The 17,685-nt window shown below is 39.0% G+C and overlaps 1 protein-coding gene across 1 annotated transcript in view; it reads right to left on the reverse strand.

Moving 5' to 3' along the window:
* The window catches only part of Rps6ka5 (ribosomal protein S6 kinase A5), a 178,699-nt gene that overhangs the window by 122,145 nt on the left and 38,869 nt on the right, over nucleotides 1-17,685 (reverse strand). Inside the window, exon 2 of the mRNA XM_021178733.1 lies at nucleotides 8,788-8,859. Coding sequence (XP_021034392.1) covers nucleotides 8,788-8,859 — 72 coding nt within the window. The remainder of the gene's footprint in view (nucleotides 1-8,787; nucleotides 8,860-17,685) is intronic.

Consider the following 17,685-nt stretch of genomic DNA (forward strand, 5'->3'; position numbering starts at 1 on the left):
CCGTGAGCAAACACCCAGAGGCAAGAAGGACATTAGTCAAAGATCAGATGTGCTGAAAGCAGCCCAGGGTTTGGCTCTGCAAACATTAGACACGATGCTCACATGTGAAACAGCTTCTGGCTTCCCCTCCTTATACTCCCCTGGCATGTTCTGGGAATCAAGGTATTAGTATCCTGAGAAAATGAGTGGGAGGAAGGAACTTCATTCTATTCTGAGTTTGTAGAACTTAGAACTATCTTTAAGATCTGGTAACAACTTGTTTTTCAAACTGCACCACACAGCTTCCACTCGGAAGACCGTTGCTTACTGACCACACTAATGGTTACAGGGCCATGCAGATTTTCTTGTCTCATTTTTTGATGTAAGTTTGGTAATTTGTTTAAGACAGGGTCTCTGTCTTGGAACAGGAAATGTAGACCGGGCTGGCCTCACACTAAGAGATTTAGAGCCAGGATTAAGAGCATGCACTATCACACCCAGCAGTTTGATTATTTATACACTTATATTCATATGCACTTTATAGCATGTACCTCAGAAAATGAGTTCCTGTCACCTCTGAAATCATGTAACTTTTATCTAATATTCCATAGCTGTCTTAATTTAATTACACAAATGAGACATTATGGCCTTACATAAGTAATACTGTTTATATTTTATTTCCTCTTAATCCTTTTTGTATCTCAGAAACTCTCCTGGCATAATTTTTCTTACCCCTAATAGCTCATCCTTTATATCGTGAGGAACTATTGGTGTAAAACATATTCAGCATTTATATGTTTAAAGTATCTATTTGGGACTGGAAAGACAGCTCAGTGTAAAGTGTCTGCTGTCACAAGCATGAAGATCTGAATTCGATCCCCAGAACTTACATAAAAAAGCAAAACATGGGTACACTTGTCACGTCTGTACTGGGAAGGCAGAGACAGGAGGATTCCTGGGGCTTGCTAGCCAGCCAGCCGAGCTTCATTACTGAGTCCCACACCAGTGAGGGATCCTATCTCAAAACACAGCGTGGACTGTAGCTGAGGAACTACAGCCAAGATTGTGCTCTGGCTTCCATATGCACAACACACATATACCTACATGCTCACACACACATGCTCATACACAGTCATACACATACATACATATATAAATCTATTTTGTCTAAACCTCTGGAAAACAGTTCGGCTAGAGACACAATTCTAGATGAACAGCCATTTCACTGTACAATCTGCAAAGATCTTTCTATGGCTGCATAATTGAAGACAGCAATTATGATTAAATTAAACTAGTTATGGTCCACACAATCAACTGACTGGGACTCATGGGGCCAGCAGAGATCAGGAAGCTGGTAGGGGTTTTACCTAGGTTCTCTGCATCTATGTTATGGTTGAGTAGCTTGGTGCTCTTGTAGGAATCCTAACAGTGGGAGTGGGTGCTGGCTCTGACTCTTGCCTACTTGCCTACTTTTCCTCCTACCTGGGCTGCCTCATCCAGCCTTGATAAGATGTTATGTGCCTGGCTGTATCTTAGCTTGTTATGCTTGTCGGCATGTCCCTGGGAGGTCTGCTCTTTTCTAAGGGGAAGCAGAGCAGAGGTGGATCTGACAGAGTGGGGAGGTGGGGGGAAGAAAATAGGGGAGAGGAAACACTGTGGTCTAGATGTAATATATGAGAGAATTTTTTAAAAAGAAAAATAATAATTGTTCTTTATTTTCAAAACATATCTTCACTGCTGCTTTTGGGTTATCTCTATGTCCTTATGTTCAGCCAGCTTCCTTCATTTATTTACAGAAGAACTTTTTACTTGCCTGCTGAGGATTTTCTGTGTTTCCTAATTTTCAGAATTCATGTTTAATCAAACTTCAAAATACTCAGCTGTCATCTCTCTGAACAGGTCTTTCCTTATTCTGTTATCTCTTCTGTGGATAGACAACTGTTACATCTTCTTTGCTTTGACCTCACTTTTTATATATGTTCATTTCCCTCATAATATATTATTATGCATCTTTTGCTCAAATCTATCTTCCAATTCATTAATTCTCTTTACTTTTATCTCATCTTCAAGTTAAAAATCTACAGTTTTTAAAATTTGAATAATTTTTTTCTACTTACAATAGTAGCACTGGTAAAATAAATAGTATTCTGCTGGTCTATACCTTAAGTAGATGTTTAGAAAAATTATTTTAAATCTGTGTGTGCCTGTACATGTGTGTGTGTGTGTACAGGTGCACATAAGAGTCCAGAAGAGGGTATAAACCCCCTGGAGCTGGGAGTACAGACAGCTGGGGGATACTTGAACTTAGGCACATTGAAAGGACAGTAAGCATTCTTAACTGCTGGGCCATCTCTCCTGCCCCATGGTCTTTGGGGGGGGGGGCGGAAAATCTGCATAGTAGTTTGTTTAGCATGTCTTGTTCATTGACTCATTCTTTCTTTCTCTCTCTCTCTCTCTCTCTCTCTCTCTCTCTCTCTCTCTCTCTCTCTCTCTCTTTTTGAGATTGCCTAAACTGACCCTGAAATCGCAGTCTTCCTCTCCTCATTTCCCAAGTGCCAGGATTATAGGCATGTGCCAAACCCAGATAGCATGTTTTGTGTTTTTAAAAAGATTTACTTATGTCTATGAGTATTCTGCCTGCATGTACATATGTATGTGTTTGTTGTCTGCCTTTTGAGACAGGGTCCAATCTATGTAACCCTGGCTGTCCTGGAATGAATTATGTAGGCCAGGCTAGCCTTGAGCTCAGAGATCTGCCTGACTCTGCTTCCCAAGTATTGGAATTAAAAGTATACACCACCATACCCTGTGAGGGGCAAAGGAAGCTTCAGCATTATACTATCGTACTGCAGAGTAACCACAGTTAAAAACAACAATGTACTGCTTATTTCAATGTTGCTACGAGATGTTTTTCACATCTTTACTATAAAAATGTCAGTGAAGTGATAAACATGTTAGATTATTATCTTCAGTAAATCTCTGTACAATGTATAAATAAATGGAAACATTATATTCTAACCCATAAATATACACTGAATTTTCCAACTGAAATGAGTTATTAAAACAACCATAAGCAATTACATCCTATTTCAAATCTAAAATAAATAATCTGTATCTATGTTTCTTTGTTATTTCCAGTCTCTCAAACATACTCCCTTGTTCCTGGATGTTTGCAATGTTTGTAGTACGGTCTTTACCTGTATAACTTTCTCCAGAATTTGATATCTATGTAGTCTGTAAAGTGCTAAGTTCAAATCCCCAAAGACCATGTAAAATCTGGATGCGGCAGCCTTGGCCTGCATCCTCAGTGCTGGGGGGATTAGATGGGCTCGTTGGGGAAAGAGCCTAGTTGAATTGTTGAGTTCCAGGCTTAGCAAGAGGTTGTTTTAGAAAGAAAGGAAAGGAGAGGAAAGAAAAGGTGAGAGTGATTGATAAGATATCTAATGGCAAATAATGGCTTCCACACACGGGCACACACCAGACAAATACACACACAGTCCACTACATAGAAAGAGATGTGGGAAGAGTATATTCCTCCTGAGAGGATTAATGGTTGCTTTTTCTATAAAATACTAGTATAAAGTTAGATTCCAGTTTGACCTTAATTCTTACATAGCATATATTGTTGAGACTGCTTGTAGCTGAGCATGCTCTAAAGAATTGCATTTCTTGAGCCAATGCTGACCAGAAAGTTTCTTTTCCATCCTTTTGCAGGCTGATTCCTTTCTTTAATGAGCAGTAGCTGTTGGTATCTCTCCTGTGCCTTAGATACAATCTACCACACCAAGCATGCAAACTGCAAATTTAAAAACTGGCTCACTTTACTGTAGATTTCCCAGCGAAACTCCTGTCTTCAGGGAGCTTATTCGGTTCTTTATACTCTTGTTCCCATTGACTCTTGTGAACCTGAGGCTTTCCCTTATTTCTGTGAGTTAACCTATGCAGTCAGAGGCAGACCTAGTTTTTAAAATACATTTTATCTAGCACTTTGGGGATTTAATAAAGGGGTTTTCAGAACATCTTAACTGTCATCTAACCTAAAAGAGAAGATAAAGTAGCTCTTCCTTTCTACTTCTGTAACTAGAACATTCTGCCATATATAAAACTGCCAGATCAAGAAATTGAATTAACTTTACAAGTCTTGTTACATACTATAAAATGTGATATGAAAACTAATATTTCATCTTCACAGAATGCTTTTTAAATTTAAAATTCAGTAGAAGTCAGAAGTTATCTATTACCATTGATTTAAGTGTCATGTGGCTTTATCCAGAGCTGGAATAAAACATGACCTCAGTATGAATTTTCTTTTTGAAGTAGCTGGTATACTTCTATTGAAGTAAAATGGACAGTATTTGAATTGATAAAAGCAGAGGTTAAAGTATGTAAACAGTTTCTTTTGGCTAATTACGCTGCTAACTTCTACTTTTACTAAAGAGCATAGCAAAAGCTAACATTTCTAAAACTTTCTATGGAAAAATATCTAACGTCTTTTCCAGAACATAATCTCCAAAATGCAAAGTAGTCTACTTTCAAATATTCAGGGATCCCTTGGGGGATGGACCCTGCCTGAGGATTATAGTATCTGCTCCCTACCTCCTGACCCACAGAGATGTGAGCAAATTGCCTGCCTCATGCTTCTGCCACCATGTACACCACTATGCCTTCTTCTCTCCAAGAAACTATTAAGTAAAATAAACCCTTCCTCCCTCTACCTAATGTGTGCCAGGTAGCTGATCAGAGCCACAGGAGAGGCATTAATGCAAATGGTGAATAAGGACTGAGACAGCTTTTATAGAATAACAATGTTTTCTAGTGATGAGTTGACTCAGATTAATAATCAAGATATAACACTCAGTTTAGACCAAACAGCATTCACGTTCATGTTACCCAAAAGGAAATATACTTTATTATTTTTAAATATATGAAGCTCTATAAACTTATCAACCTTAGAGTACTCATTAACAGTTAATGAATGCAAAGAGGTTAGAAAGATAGCAGTGTTAGATTAATGGGGTTTCATTCAGTATTTTAATATGAGTTATTTTTTTAATTTCCAATTTAGTTCTCAGAGAGGAAGTAAATGGATATCTATGAGTGTGAGGCTAGCCAGGTCTACATGGCAAGTTCCAGGCCAGCAAAGGCTACAAAAAAAAAAAAAAAAAAAAAAAAAAAAAAAAAAAAAAAAAAAAGAAAAGAAAAGAAAAAAAATTCTATTTTAAGATCTTTGTATTAGGTATTATATAGTAGATTCCACTTATAAAATAACTTAGTTTTCCTGTAAATAAAATAAAGGCAATGATGAATGGGGAGGTATTTACCCAAAGCCCATTTTCCTGAAATAGCAATAAATAGGGAAAAGGTGTGCCAGGGGTACTGAATTCCTGTAACTTACGCTGCCCCAGCATCAGACTGGGCCTTCCATTTAACGAGGGCCACACTGGGTTTATCCTGGGATGCCAAGAACACAGGGTTGAGTCTGGTATCAGCAAGTGAGCAGGTAAACCTGAAGTGCACATGAGCAGACAGAGGTGACAGACGGACGTCTGAGAGTTCCAGCAGCTTTCCTGTGTGTCTCCTTGGCTTTGAGCAAACACGTGAGCCTTGGGCTAAGTACCACTGAGGAGTATCCTATGGCAATGGGAGAGCTCCCAGCCGCTCTGGTGGGAATTCTGGTTTAGTTGAGAATCTCTTCAAAACACCAAGATGCTATAAACTCTCCAAACAACATAGACAAAAAGTGAAATTTATACTTGTAATATTTTTCTGCCTCAGATTTATAACCAATATATGAATTGTTAAACCCAACCTTCAGTAAACAAACAAAACCACTATCACATTAAAGATGACTTAAAACTGGAGAAAATCTAGGCAGAAATTTATATAATTTTTATGCAACCAATGTAAAATTATGTATGACTTTTTGTAAAATATCTGAAAATGGGCAATAAATCCACTAATACAATTTAATCATTTGTCCAGACTATAAGAAATATTAATGGATGTTTTCCTTGAAGATTGACCTAAGTGATTTTACATGTAATAAAATGATAAAAAATTAGATAACAAATGTTGACAAGGATGTGCAAAACCTGAAACCCTTACATACTGTTCACGAGAATATAAATGGTGCAGACATTTTGGGAAACAGTCTAGCAGCTCCTCAAGAATTTACACAGAGTTGCTATTTAAATTGGCAATTCGCTTCTAGGATTATACCCAAGAAATGGAAACCTAGGTTGACATGACACACTGAGTTTGATGCTGACAGCACTCAAGTTTATGATTCTCTGATAAAAAGTGGAGTCACTGTCTTAGTCTCACTCCTGCTGCTACGATAAAATATCCTAACAAAAAGCAACATAGGGTGAAGGGGAGTTAATTTCAGTTTCCAATCACAGTCTATCACTCCAGGGCAGTCAAGGCAGGAATGAGCAACAGCTAGTCCCACCACACCCATGGTCAAAAGCAGAGAGCAATGGATGCATGCTTTTGTTTGCTTACTTCAATTCCTCCATGTCTAAAACAGCTCAGGAACCTCTCCTAGACAATGGAGCCACACACACTGGGCTTGGTCTTCCCACCTCAGTTAACTTAAGACAGCAGACACGCCCACCACCAACCTAATGAATGCAGATAACTCTCCTCCCATGGGATTACAGGTTCTATCAAGCTGACAATCACGCTAACCTTCACTGTAATCAGCTGGTAAACAGACGAGGAAAACGTGCTACAGTCATACAATGAACTTCTTGGTCATAAAGGGAAAGAGGTGCTATCTGCTATAACATACTTTAACCTAGAGAATATTACGCTGTACCAAAGAAGCCAGACACCAAAATCCACATATTGTATGAAACCACTTATAGGAAATAACTTAGTGGTTGTTAGGGACAGATAGGATGGCACGCTTACAAAGTAACAGCTAAAGGACTTGAGGTTTCTTATTGAGGTTAAATCAAAAAGTTCTGAAACTGACTGTGGCTCTGGCTGCGCAGGTCTAAACACACTGGAAGCATGCACTGGATACTTTAAATGGGAAAACTGCATGGCACATGCACTATATCTCAACTAAGCTGTCACCAAAAAGAAAGAAACTACGAAAATGCACCACACCCTGTGAGCATAACTTGACCTGAAAAGTTTTTGACTGTATGTTGCAAACACTATTTTTAAGGGAGCCATTCACCACGGCTCTGGACTGTTTCCCCCGTGCGTAGATAGGTACTACCTTTGAAACAGAAAACAAAGGTAGGACTAGCCAACATTACTTTGATATTCCAAAAGCATTCTACCTTGTGAATTAGATAAGGTGGGCCTAACTTTGTTCCTGAAGAATATATACCTAAAAATGATCCGGAGAATGCGCAAGCTGAGCATCTGATTTAACACTAAGACCCTTTCAAGGCATCATAGCCTTAGCTGGTAAGAATATTCCATCAGGCTTGTTCGTTGGTACTTATAAAAGGTGGCTCTACACTGTATGTATGCTAAATAACTACAGATAGCTATAAAACAAAACTTTGTATGACAGGACCCAAGGCACAAAAGCTCACTACTGAATTACCTTAAGGTAATTTGTTCATGTGAATACAAATATATGTGATGCTAAGCAAGGGTAGAGACAGAAGCCCAGATTTCTCTTCTGCTGGAATGCTGGTAGTGGTAGCAACCTCCTATCAGACCTGAAAAATCTAAAAAGGCAGGTGCTCCTTAAACTGTGAAGTTAAACTTTAATGGGAAGGAAAAATGGTCTGTCCTCTAAGGCCTTGCTTCTCCTTCCATGGAAGTGGCCACAGTCTGCTAAGGACAGAAAAAGAATTCAGAACTTTTTCAATAGGACTTGGTGGAGGAGAATGAGAACAGCAGCTCGCCTGGCTGTGGTAACGGCAGAGCAGGACATTCCAGGGCCAGGACAGGTACTCATTGATAAAACCAGCTACAAGACTGGCAGGGCCCAGTGCAAATGTGTGGCTTAGTTTGTGAATTAACTAGAGAAGAGTGACAGTGGAGCATCACACTGTACACAGGCTGAGTGCAGGATCTTGATATTATGCCTGGAAACCAGCCGGGCTTCTGAACAAGAGAAGTTGAGGCAGAGAATTTTCAAAATACAAGATCACCCAGACATCATATCATGTTACTGTTTGAGGATACATTCCAGAGGCTCTTCTCCATGCAAATACAAGTAGGCATTAATATAATTGTCTCTATTATATAATTGTATAGTATATGTTCTCCTTTATGACTGTTTTAAATTTATGACTTGGAAAAGCTTTCTAAAATGTTAATGAATACAGATCATTTCAATCTTACATAGAGGATGGAATATAAATAGAACTAGGCTTCAATTAGCCAGACTCTTAAGTGTTGGGTTAATGAAGAGAAGAATTCTGACTTGTTCATTATTACAATGATGTGCCCTGAATTACAACAGTCTTAAAAAGAAGGCTTAATTCAATCAACATAAATCACTTATAAGGTGCTGGCATATAATAAGCTATCTACCTATGCTAGTGACTTCTAAAGACTAATTTATATTCCCAACACATAAAAAAGATTTAAAAGGCTTTCTTTGTTGTTGGCATGTTTGTGAGATTAGGTCCTGCTAGCCTGAAACTCTGGTTAGTGTTGCCCTGGCATCTCACATACTGGGACTGTATCAGGCAAAAGAAATTCTTGAGTTCTCTTAATGGATGCCTCATGCTTCTAAAACTGCCAATGACTTCCACATAAAGGCTATCAACGCTATGTCACAGAATAACAAGTGTGTGTTGTTCTTAAAGGGGGGATAAACCTGAGATTTACCTCCAGTTCCTAGGACCTTCAGCAGCTCAAAGTTTTCAATCCCCACCTTCTCTGCGTGTCCTGTTAAGTTGGCTAAAGAGAAAAAAAAAGAAAGAAAATTAAAGGGGTTGGCAACAAGAGGAGTCACTGGGGACTTTGAGAGGATCAGCAAAGTTCTGTTTCTTAACCTGGGCTTTTTCTAAGTAATTAGTTGTTAAATTGTATGGTTGTACTTTGTACCTTAATTTTAATAAAACCATGGGGGGGGAGGTATGGCACAAGCATTTAATCTCAGCACTAAGCGTGGAGTGGGAGGGACACAGAAGGATCTCTTAGAGTTTGGGGCCAGCCTGATCTACAGAGTGAGTTCCAGGATAGACAGGGCTACACAGAGAAACCCTGTCTCAAAATAAAATAAAATTAAATTAAAATTAAATAAACAGATAAATAAAGGAAGCTTTCTTTAAACTGCAGTGACCAGACATTGTTTGTACCATAGGTAAATCAACATGAAGTCTAAACAGAGGTAGATTTGTAGTGAAAACTGGATAGACTGACAAGTATTTATTTATGCAACACATACTAAGTGTGTAACTACCATGTTAAATACTGGACTACATTCTAGTTCCATTTGTGCCCCTAAGAATGTGGGCATGTGCTAATCTACACTAGCTATGTGCACACTCTGTCTCAGTCCCCTTCTGAAGTGGATGTGCTGGCTAGAGAACTGTAAGACTCCTGTCAGCTCTAGAATTCTAGGGGTGGCTGAAATATACACACTCTACAGAACATATTCTCTCCTAAGTAAGCAAAGAAAGGATGTGCTAAAAGTGAACACTTCCCATAGTCGTCTTCCACGGAGTTCTAGTCCTGCCCAGTCACATGTGAAAATGCTGCTGGGAGGAAAGAGGGACTGGGATACTCTGGCGGGAAAAATGAAAAATGGCTGCCTTTTGCAGAGTGAAGTGGCCTCTTTCCCACAGGACCTCACACATCTTGTACTTCAAGGCTGAGATAATGCAGTCTTAAAACTGACTGAACAAAGTGCTCTTTATAATAATGCCTATGGATATTATGTGACAATTTCTGTAGAAGTCGTCAAGAATGTTTGATCCAACTACTAGATCACCTAAATGCTATGAACCCTTCACACTTCTCTGTGTGTCAGTTCCCAATAATGTAAGATATAGACAATTAACAACAGCCACAAACTCTACCCTTACAGCACACTGGTGTCTATAATCTACTTTGAAAGCATTAAACAGGTAAGGCGGACTGATGGCTGAATATAAACAGCTAAGTCATAAGCCAGATATAACAAATACAGAATGCAAACAGTGAGTATAAAGGGTGTTCAGCATACAAATCTTTCAAAATGTCTAAAATAACAGAAAATAGAATGAGACCTACCTCATGGAGTTGTGATGAGGACTGAATGAGTCAAATTTTATACAGTAAATTTATACAGTACTTGATATATACAAGTCAAGTGTTTGTAAATAAACTGTGAGGCCTGTTTGGTTTCAGACCTGGGGACAAGGGACTGAGGTGCATATTTTACATACCAAAGCAGACCTGGCCTCCAGGTTCTCCCAGCATCCCTCAGTCCCTCCCTGGCTTACCCTGCCCCCAACCCTAAACTCTCCAGCTTCCCCCAGACGTCCCTCCCAATATAATCCAGACATTCTGTCTCCCAGTGCTCCCCTTGTCTCCTCTTCCTCCTCCTCCCCCTCCTCCTCCTCCTCCTCCTCCTCTTCCTCTTCCTCTTCCTCTTCCTCTTCTCTATGCACACACACACAAGCCCACAACCTTTCCCCTTTCTTTTCCCATAGTGATTTCCCTGGCTTTGGTCCTTGGGGCCAGTGAACTTGCCTAAGAGCAGCTTCCCAATCAACCTTCATTTAATGTAACCTAATCTGGCTTGAACTGGCTCATTTCACTGAAGGAGAAATAACATCAATAACTTTAAGGAAATTTGGCTCAAGTAAGAAATTTAAGAGCTACAAGTATGAGGCAGTAAGTAATTTCAATATTTTGTCAAAGTTTAACTAGATTCATATTTTAAATTAAGTTTTAAATTATTTTAATTTAAAAATTTTAAAGGGAGCAGTAAGTCTTAAGCAGATCAGTGGGTCCACCCAGCTCACCATGACTAAGGTTTCTGTTTGGGGTATGCAGTGCTCTGATTAAAAGAGGCCCCCATAGGGTCATATATTTGCATGGTTCGCCCCCAGCTGATGACCTGTTTGGAAAGGATTAGGAAGCACGACTTTGCTGGGAAAAGAACTGGAGAAAGCTGCCTCCATGGGCTTTGAGCTCCCAAAGCCCACAACAGGCCTAGTGTCTGCAGCCCACTCCCACGCTTGCTGCCTGTGGATCAGGATGTAAAGCTCTCACCTACTGCTCCAGCACCATGTCTGCCATGATGATGAACTCAGCATCTGAAACTGTAGGCAAGCCCCAATTAAATGCTTTCTCTGACAAGAGTTGCCTTGGTCATGGTGGCTCTTCTGAGCAATAGAACAGTAACTAAGACAGGGAAAGGATTTTTTTAAAGAAGCAAACAGTAACATTGTATTACAATTACATAGATTCTGAAACAAACACATAATCAAACATGTGAGTCTCAACAGTTCTCACTTCTATGCTATTGTTTTGTCAGTACAATTAAAGCCTTTGAACATGAAGTGCTAAAAATAAACTGTATTTTTTTCTTAATTAAATTGTTAGCCTCAAGAACAAGATCTCAAACTTCCAAATAAAAATACTAACACTATTAGAATAAGACAAAATATTTACAGATATTATTTCACCTTAGAGGTGAAATAAACATTACCAACTCATAACTGTTTTCTACATTTGTGAGACAGTCACAGGCTTAATAAGTCCAAATCATGTTGCTCAGAAGATGAGCTTCAGGCCTGGGGCCAAGGCACCAGAGCCAACACGGCTGGAGCAGTTACAACTGCCACTGTCCTTGTCCCCACCACAAAGGTGATGGCACTTTATTGTGGTTGTAAGAGGACAGCAACCTTTGTTCCTTCTCCTATTCAGATTATGCCTCCAGCACACTCCTTTCCTAGTTCTCCCCACAGCTAAGAGGGGCTAGTAAGCCTGTGTAAGTACAAAATTCTGAAAGAAAACTAAAAATTACATTGTTTTCAATACATGAATGGGGAAGAGGGGCAGGTAGCAGGTAGAGTTCCTACGTTAAAAAGATCAGCTGCTGACTAAGACAGATACAGATACTTACACCCAACCACTGGACTGAAAAGGGCTGTGGTTGAATTAGGGGAAGGCTGGAAGAAGCTGAAAAGGAGGGCTACCCCATAGGAAGACCAGCAGTCTCAACTAACCCAGACCCCTGAGATCTCTCAGACACTGAGCCACCAACCAGGCAGCATATACAAGCTGATCCGAGCCCCCTGTCCCCCTCACCCCTGTCCGGGCACCTATACAAGAGAGGACTTCCTGCTCTGGCCTCAGTGGGAGAAGATGCACCTAACTCTCCAGAGACTTGAGGCCCCAGGAAATGGGGAGGCCTGGTGGGGGTGGGGTGCAGAGACACATCCTCCCACAGGTGGGAGCAGGAATGGGATAAGGAACTGTGGGAGGGCGGAGTAGAAGGGGGTAACTACTGGACTGTAAAAATATAAAAGTAATATAATAATAATCAATCATATGGGTCTTCATTTTTTACACTTATTACTTACTGACTTATGTGTATGAGCTGTGGCATGTATGTGACAAGCAGAGCATATCTTCTGGTAACCAGGTCTCTCTTTTTACCTTGTGGGTCCCATGACCACTCAGGTTTCCAGTCACTGCAGCAAGCACCTTTACCTGTTGAACCACCTCACCTGCCCCATTTGAGGAGTTCTGACTCACATTTCCAGCACGGCCTGACTTCTTAGGGAAGACAGACAGACGGCTCTCTCGGTCTTCTTCCTCAGTGTGTATGGCAGTTAGCAAAGCAGATGTGGTTGTCCTGATGCTATGTTTTGACCAGTTTGTTTGTTTGACAAGAGGATAACATGATGAATATGTTCACAATATACTACATACATCTATAAATTTGTCAACATTTAAATAAAAAATAATTTCTAAAAAGAGACAGGAAAGAATATGTTTCTTTTCTTGCTCTGTTTCCTGCCACATGAGAAATCAGTCACCAGGGACTACAGCTGACAATGTCTGATCCTGGGCATTTCAGCCTCCAGAAGGGAGTCATGGCTATTTATTGAATTTGTTATTGTTGTTGTTGTTTGGGAACATATTTTTGGTTTTAGAGAAGGTCACTTTACATAAACTCACTTTGTTGTTCAGGTGGGCCTGGAATGATGTAATTCAGGCTAGCTTCACATCAGCAGCAATTCTGCTTGGCCTCTCAGGTACGGTGAGTATGAGTGTGAGCCCCATTCCTAACTTATATGTCAATGGTATTTTTATTATGAAAGTCTGAATAAGATAACTGGAGTTCACTAACTATTTCCTTTCCCTTCTAACATTATAAACCACATGCCTAGATATGCTGGTCCTGAGATCATGACTAGACAGAGCCGGTCGGGAAGGAAAATTCATATAATAGTTCTATGCTGACATAATGGAAGTGTGCACAATTACTGCTAAGGTGGCTAAGTACTCGGATTCTCAGAAGCGACTGCTGCTTGCTGGACATGGACAGGTCCCTGTGGCTCCTGGTAGACGAGAGTTTGGGCATTTCTGGTTAGAACAGCAAAATGACACCAAACCAGAACCTGAGCCTAAACTCTAAAAGAGTTAACTCTTTCCCTCACAAACACCACCTTATGAAACATTAAAAAAAAAAAGTGCATTAACAGACTTAAAGACATAATTTGGAGCTGGCCAGTTAGTCCACAGGAGTGTGAGCTTCATCAGATTTTCAGAGCTGGGATTGAATGTGGAACCCACAGGAGGTAAACATGTAAATATTAGTAAAGCTTGATTAAAATATTTTATATTTTTCTAAGGTCGCCGACTAGCCCGTCTCAATTGTTAATTAACTGAATCAGAAGCAGAAGGATCTCTTGAGTTCAAATCCAGCCTGGTCTACAAAATGAATTCCAGGCTAGGTGGGGCTACATAATAAGACCCTACCTAAAACTACACAAAGAGAATTTTCTGATTAAAAATTCCTAAAATACATTCTGATCATAGTTTCCCCTTCTCCGTCTCCTCCCAGACACCCCCACCCCCACCCCAACCCATGTCTGGCTTGAACCTGTGTTGTCCCTGTACATGCTGCCAGCCTCTGTGTGTTCCTATATGTGTCAGTCTTACTGCAACTGGAAGACACTGTGTCCTTGTGTCTTGAATCCCCTCTTACAATCTTTCTGTCTCCATTCCCACATAGCTCCCTACATTCATAGTTTTTTTTTTTTTTTAAAGTAATACATTACTGGGCTTTATCTAAATATTATTTAGGAAAAGAGGGGAGTAAACAACTTCAGTGCTTTCCCAAAACAAGTCTAACTAAATACTTTTCTCATTAAAATACGCTGAAAACCCTTTACTTCTGATCAACATTATTTTCTTCTAATGCACGCTCTTTGGTTCAGTGATCCTCCCTGAAAGGGAGTTTAACTACGCTCCCTCTTCACAGGCACATCCAATGATATTTTCTTAAATGTCAAAACTCAAATAATCACTAAAATGATTCACTTTTAAAACAGTTTGATTTATTAACAAGTCATAGAGAAAAAAAAAAAAACTTTCCTTACATAACAGGTTTAAAAGAATTAGGTCCTAAGCAGGATATGGTATATGTCTATAGTCCCAGCACTAGGGAGGTGAGGCAGGAGGACTGCAATTTGAAACTTTCCTGGTCTACAAAGTAAAATCCTGCCTTCAAGGGAGAGAAAGGGGAAGAAAAGGATGGGGTTCCTTACACCATCATTTGATTCGTTCAGCCCTCTCAGCATTTGATAAATACATACTAATACAGCCACGTGCAGTTTGGGAAAGTATGACTTTTCAATCTTTCTCATAGTAAAATCCATGTAACAGAAAGTTGACTCTCAGCCATTTGAGGTGTACCAGGCACCCTTACTAATCACGCTCATTTTGTTGTGCAGCCACCACCCCTGCAGAACTTCCATCTTGTGACATTAAAAGCCCTATGATCGGTAAGTAGCTACTGCCCATGACAACCAAGTCTGTACTTTCTATGTCTATGACTTTTGCTACTCCATATGTCTTTATTTAAGTGATATCATACTTTATTGTGGCTAGCTTGTTCTATTAAGCATAAAGTCTCTAAATTTCATCCATGTTAAAGCATGTGTCAATTTTTCTTCCTTCCTTTCAAAACTAAGTAGTTTATCATTATATGTATATACTACATTTGCTTGTAAATTTATCTGTCAATAGTCATGTGAGTTGCTTTCCAATTATTAGCTATGAACATGGAGACTGCTTTCAAATATTATATAGACAGAAATCTTAGGGAAAGTGAAAGTACTACTGGTAATTCTGTTTTTAATTTTTTTCAGGGATTTCCACATTATTTTTCATGAAGGCTGTTATATAACTTTTAAATTTCCAGCAATACTGCACAAGGTCAATTTCTCCCTAAGTGACCAGCACTTGCTATTTTATTTTATTTTTTATAAAAGCCATCTTGGTAGCTTTAAAATCAAAACTGATGTAATTTAAAAAGCATTAATTTTTTTAAAACTTTCGCCCCATATTTAAATAATTTTTATTATCTAGGATCACTGCTTAATAAAAGAAAGATGATATAAATAGGTTTAAAGTAAACCTTGCAGTTTGAGAGATGGGCAGCAGTTAAGAACATGTGCTGCCCTTAAGAAGGCCAAACTTTGGTTCTCAGCGCCCGTGCTAGGAGCATACAACCATCTGTTAGCTCCAGCTCCAAGAGATCTGACATCCTCTATTTTCTTCAGGCATTGGCACATACACACACACACATGTATGCACAACACCAATATAGATAAATAAAATAGATGTAAACATTAAAAATAATTAAGCAGATCTTCAAAATATGTCATAACCCTATACCTCAAAAATACCATTAATTTTTACCATATTCTTCATGGCATATTTGAATCACAAATCTGTGACTGATGAATAGTTTCTTAATCCAACTTTCTAGACAATTCAATTATCAAATATAATTTATAATACCTATCACCCATAATCTTTTTCTTTTCATTTTTCTTTTTTTTGTTGTTGTTGTTTTATTTTTCGAGACAGGGTTTCTCTGTGTAGTCCTTGCTGTCCTGGAACTCACTCTGTAGACCAGGCAGGCCTCGAACTCAGAAATCCACCTGCCTCTGCCTCCCAAGTGCTGGGACTAAAGGCGTGCGCCACCACGACTGGCTTCATAATCTTTTTCTTAAATTATAAATGTTTAACTCTGAATTCTCCACTCTTGTGGAAAAAACAATCACTAGAACACATTTTTCATTCTGTTGCCATAGTTTCTGCTAAACACATGTAATCCAATGTGCTAAAATCATTTGATTACATCAATCTGATTATATTCACTTATGTTAAAGCTATGAAGAGGCTTAATTTTTTTAAATGTGTTTCTGAAAATTCAAATTCAAGTAGAAATAAGAATAATGATGTTTTTGAAGTCATGTCAAATGTTTCCTGCTATATGATTAGAACCCCAATATAGTTAACAAATTAACTAAATTCTATATTAAATTTGCATGACTATGAGAAATATAAATTAGTGGGCTAACGGACTCTATAACACGTCAAGCATGGTTATCACATGGACCTAGTCAGAACAGTCATTGTCAATATACAGCCCTCATCCATTCGCTGCAGAAAAGTTTACAAACTCCTAGTGTGGGTCTGAAGGGGTACAGTTCAGTGGTAGACTATTTGTTTAGCATACATCAAGGTCCTAGAGTCAGCTCTTTATACCACAAAAGAGGTTGGGGAATGGCTGAGGAATTATAGGTGAGAAAGATGCCAGAATAAAGCACCGAGGTAGGAGTAATTATTTCCCTAATAGATGAGGAGGAGGGCTGTTTTCATTAACTATATTATATGGAAAACTTTTATAATATAAAAAAGGCACTAGCTGACTGAATACCTAGAACGTCCAACTAATTGTCTTAATTAAATCTGTAAGTAATTAACAGCTTTTAACATGCTAAAAATAATGCTCCAGAAAAAGTTACTCTAGCAATAGTATACTATGGAGCTACAAGCAAAGAAAACCTCAATGCTGAAAGATGGCAAGGTTACCAAAATAAGATATATATATTTGAGTAAGAGTCTGGCCTGAATACAAACTAGAATGAGGAGGAAAGAATGAATCCAAGAATCATTGTAATGTTCAGTTCAAACACAAAACCACAGAATAGATGCCTTGTATGCTGAAACAACAAAAAGCAAACATCTGAGCATCACTTTCAAAGATTCATTGAAATCCTGTGGTGGGTACTGCCACAATGGAAATCAGTGAGGGCCAAAAAAAAAAAAAAAAAAAGCTAAAAGAGCATCTAATATAATCCAGCTAGACCACTCCTTGGCATACATCCAAAGGACTTAATATCTTTCTGCAGAAAGACTTGCTCAGCCATTTTTCTCCACTGGCTTCAGCTATGGGCTGAATATTTATGTACCTTCAAAAAAAATGTGAAAATCTAATACCAAATGTGATGGTACTAAGTGATGGTGCTCTCTAGAAATGGTATGCTCCACCCTCATGCATGAGGTAATCTCCTTATACAGGAGCTTGAACAAGCCTATGTGAGGACATAGCAAGAAGGGCTGCCTATGACGCAGAGCTCTTATGGCACACCTAGTCTGCCAGGGCTTTGATCTTGAACTTCCTGAACTGTGAGGAACAAATTTATATTGTTTACAAATGCCTAATCCACCTATTCTGTTATAGCCCAAACAGACTAACATGGT

The sequence above is a fragment of the Mus caroli genome, chromosome 12, assembly GCF_900094665.2.
Source record: "Mus caroli chromosome 12, CAROLI_EIJ_v1.1, whole genome shotgun sequence".
Taxonomy (NCBI): Eukaryota; Metazoa; Chordata; class Mammalia; order Rodentia; family Muridae; genus Mus; species Mus caroli.